Source organism: Lepidothrix coronata, unplaced genomic scaffold (genome assembly GCF_001604755.1).
Source record: "Lepidothrix coronata isolate B3197 unplaced genomic scaffold, Lepidothrix_coronata-1.0 Scaffold2143, whole genome shotgun sequence".
In the NCBI taxonomy this organism is placed as follows: Eukaryota; Metazoa; Chordata; class Aves; order Passeriformes; family Pipridae; genus Lepidothrix; species Lepidothrix coronata.
In genome coordinates this window covers 1-2876 of record NW_016692323.1, presented here as the reverse complement: position 1 = coordinate 2876, position 2876 = coordinate 1, and the positions used below count along the sequence as shown (strand labels likewise).

Here is a 2876-nt window from a genome sequence, read left to right as displayed (position 1 = left end):
GGGACACCCTGGGTGCCCTGGGGGGGCTGCAGCCTGGCGGGGACACCCCCAGAGGTTGTCAGGTAGGGGCCAGGAGCTGGGGTCTTACCATGTGTCCAGGCCCCAGAGCTGGGGTCACTGGACCTCGTGGGTGCTCCCTGCAGCACCCCTCGGGCAGCAGGGTGGGGGCACTGGGGTGGGCAGGGCAGAGGGACCCCGTGCCAGGGGTGCTGGAGCAGGGTGTCCCCGTTCCATCTGCCCACAGGGAGCCAGACCCAGGCAGAGTTCTGGTCTCAGCACGTCAGTTTACAGTAGAAGGATCATCCTGTGGGCTCCCAGCGGGCACTATGTCCTTGCAGGTCTTACAGGAGCTCAGCTGTGCCCACCACCCCTCACCACAGGCAGCCGTGCCCGCTTGCTCCCCTGGACCCGAGCTGGGGCACATCCTGGATGAGTTCTTGGGGGTCCCAGTGCTCTGTGTCTGGAGGGACTGAGCATGGATAGGGCTGAGCTGCCCATCCTGGTGGGGCTCAGGGAGCGGGCAGGGGATCCTGGGGTGCTGTCACCAGGCTGGGCACCCCAAGGGCCCAAAATGAGTGGCTGGGCACAACCACCTCCTCCTGCCACCACCAGCATTAACCCTGGCTCCGTGGAGGTCTCCCCAGGTCCCGGTGTGATGCGTGGGGCTGGGTGGGCGCTGGGACCCCCAGCCAGGCACTGCCCTGGCTCAGAGCGTGGTGCCGGCCAACAGCTCCAGCGGTTTGAGGGCCGGGGGTGGGAAGTGGCCACTGCCCCGGCGGGGAGGGCCATGCCGGGGGTGCCCCCGCAGCACCTCGCCCACCGTGCGCCTGAAGGTCTGGCTGACGAAGCAGTAGAGGAAGAAGTTGAGGGAGGTGTTGAGCATGGCCACCATGTTGGCGATGTCCAAGGCCAGGTGCATGCGCCAGTCCCTCCTCACCGAGGCCACGTACAGGTGGCACATCATGACGACGGCGCGGGGGGCCCAGAGCACCACGAAGGCGGTGGTGACGGCCAGGAGCAGCGCCGTGGTCTTGCCGCCCCCCGCGCGCCGCCACCGCTTCAGCTTGAGGATGATGATGGAGTTGGTGGCCAGTAAGATGCTGCAGGGCAGGAAGTAGATGGTGACGCAGTGGAGCCACTTGAGCGCCGTGTCCAGCGCCGTGGGCGGGTCGGCGTCGCGCCACACGTCCAGCCACCAGTAGAAGGGGATGCCGGTGGCCAGGGCGGCGGCGAACACGGCCGCGATGATCCTGCGCGTGCGCTGCGGGTACGACACGGCGCGGTAGCGCAGCGGGTGGCACAGGGCCACGTAGCGGTCCACGGTGAGCAGCACGGTGACCCAGGTGGAGGCGTGGCTGGCTGTGAACTCCAGCACATTGACAGTGTGGATGAAGGCGCTGGGCACCGCCCGGGCCAGGATGACCGTCTGCAGGATGAAGCCCATGAAGATGATGAAGACCTGGATGAGGATGTCGGAGGTGGTCAGGGCCAGCAGGTACCAGTACGATGACTTCTTGGTCCTGGTGGCCAGGCGGGACAGGGCCACAGCGCTCAGGATGTTCACTGGAGGGAGGGGAGCGATGGGTGGTGGTGAGACCCCCCCCTGCAGCACTCAGGACCCCAGGGGTGCCCAGGCTCCAGCTGGGGGGGAGCTATAAATATCCTGGTGCTATGGGGATTTGCTGAGCTGATTAATCTCTTCTGTGTGTCAGCCCAAGCAACACAAATACCATCTGTCCCTGTGGTGGTGGCACCTGCCCTGGGGCTGGGCAGCACAGCCAGGCACTGGGGCCGGATCTGAGGCCAGGGCAGGGGGAGCAGGTTTGGTTCTCCCACCCTGAGGACTCTCCTCCCCATCCCCAAACTCCCTAGGGTGATGGAAGGCTGGCACAGGAGCTGAGGCTCTGCCAGCAGCCGAGGGCACAGAGCTCAGCAACCCTCAGAGGGGCTCAGACCCAGGTAGGTGTTGCCCCTGCACCGCCCTGCCCCCCCAGCCCCCTCACCTGGTAGCCCCAGCCCCAGCAGGACACTGTAGTACACAATGGGGACAATGCCCACCAGGCAGGGTGACCGCTCCAGATCTGGCTCCGGCCGTGCTGCCACACCAGCCCACGGCACCGCCGTGCTGTTGGGCACTGGGACCGTCATCTTCTGCCAGGGATCGGCTGTGAGGGGAGATGGGGGATGAGGATCCTGGTGGTACCTGGGTGGGAGGTCAGCCATGACATGGCACTGGGGGCTGGGACCATCACAGCAGTGCCCCCAGTGGGTTGGATCCTTGTCCTGCAGCATCCATGGACAGTGGGCAGCTCCGAAATGTGCCATCGCAGGCAGACTTGGGGCTGCTGCTCCCAATGGAGCCAACACACCCCGAGTCCCCTGTGCTATGTCCAGGATGAGCCCCCCCGACCAGAGCTGCTCCTTCTTTATCCCCCAGCCCCTTTTTTGTAGAACATCAGGTTAAAACACCATGTTCTTGGGCATCTGCCAGGAGGGGGAGGCTCTGGCCCCCAGCCCGGGCTGAGTGCACTCGCTGGGTCCCAGCGGTGACAGGGAGGACCCAGAAGTGCCAAAGGGGGGTCCCAGTGCTGCCAAAAGGGGAGTGCCCATCTCCAGGCTGCCAGCGTGGTCCTTTGCCAGCTCCTCAGGCTGAGGAAGCAGAGCCAGCTCCAGAGGCATCTGGCAGTGGCCCTGCCCACGGCCCTGCCCGTATCCTTATCTGTATCCGCATCCCTATCCGTATGTGTATCCGTATCCCTATCTCTGCCCGATCCCTGCCCTATCTCTGCCCTATCCCTGCCCGTATCCCCACGCCCACGCCCCGTGCCCGGATCGTGCCCACGCTGCCCTCGTCCATTCATAACTCGGGCGGCTCC

At 65.5% G+C, this 2876-nt stretch overlaps 1 protein-coding gene across 1 annotated transcript; it reads right to left on the bottom strand.

The window, feature by feature from the left end:
* Positions 1-706: 706 nt before the first annotated feature.
* GPR142 (G protein-coupled receptor 142) lies at positions 707-2148 on the bottom strand. The gene is made up of 2 exons (XM_017803666.1): positions 2004-2148; positions 707-1563 (listed from the first exon to the last, which is right to left on the bottom strand). The coding sequence occupies exons 1-2, from the start codon at positions 2146-2148 to the stop codon at positions 707-709; spliced, it is 1002 nt and encodes a 333-aa protein (XP_017659155.1).
* Between the last annotated feature and the right edge of the window lie 728 nt (positions 2149-2876).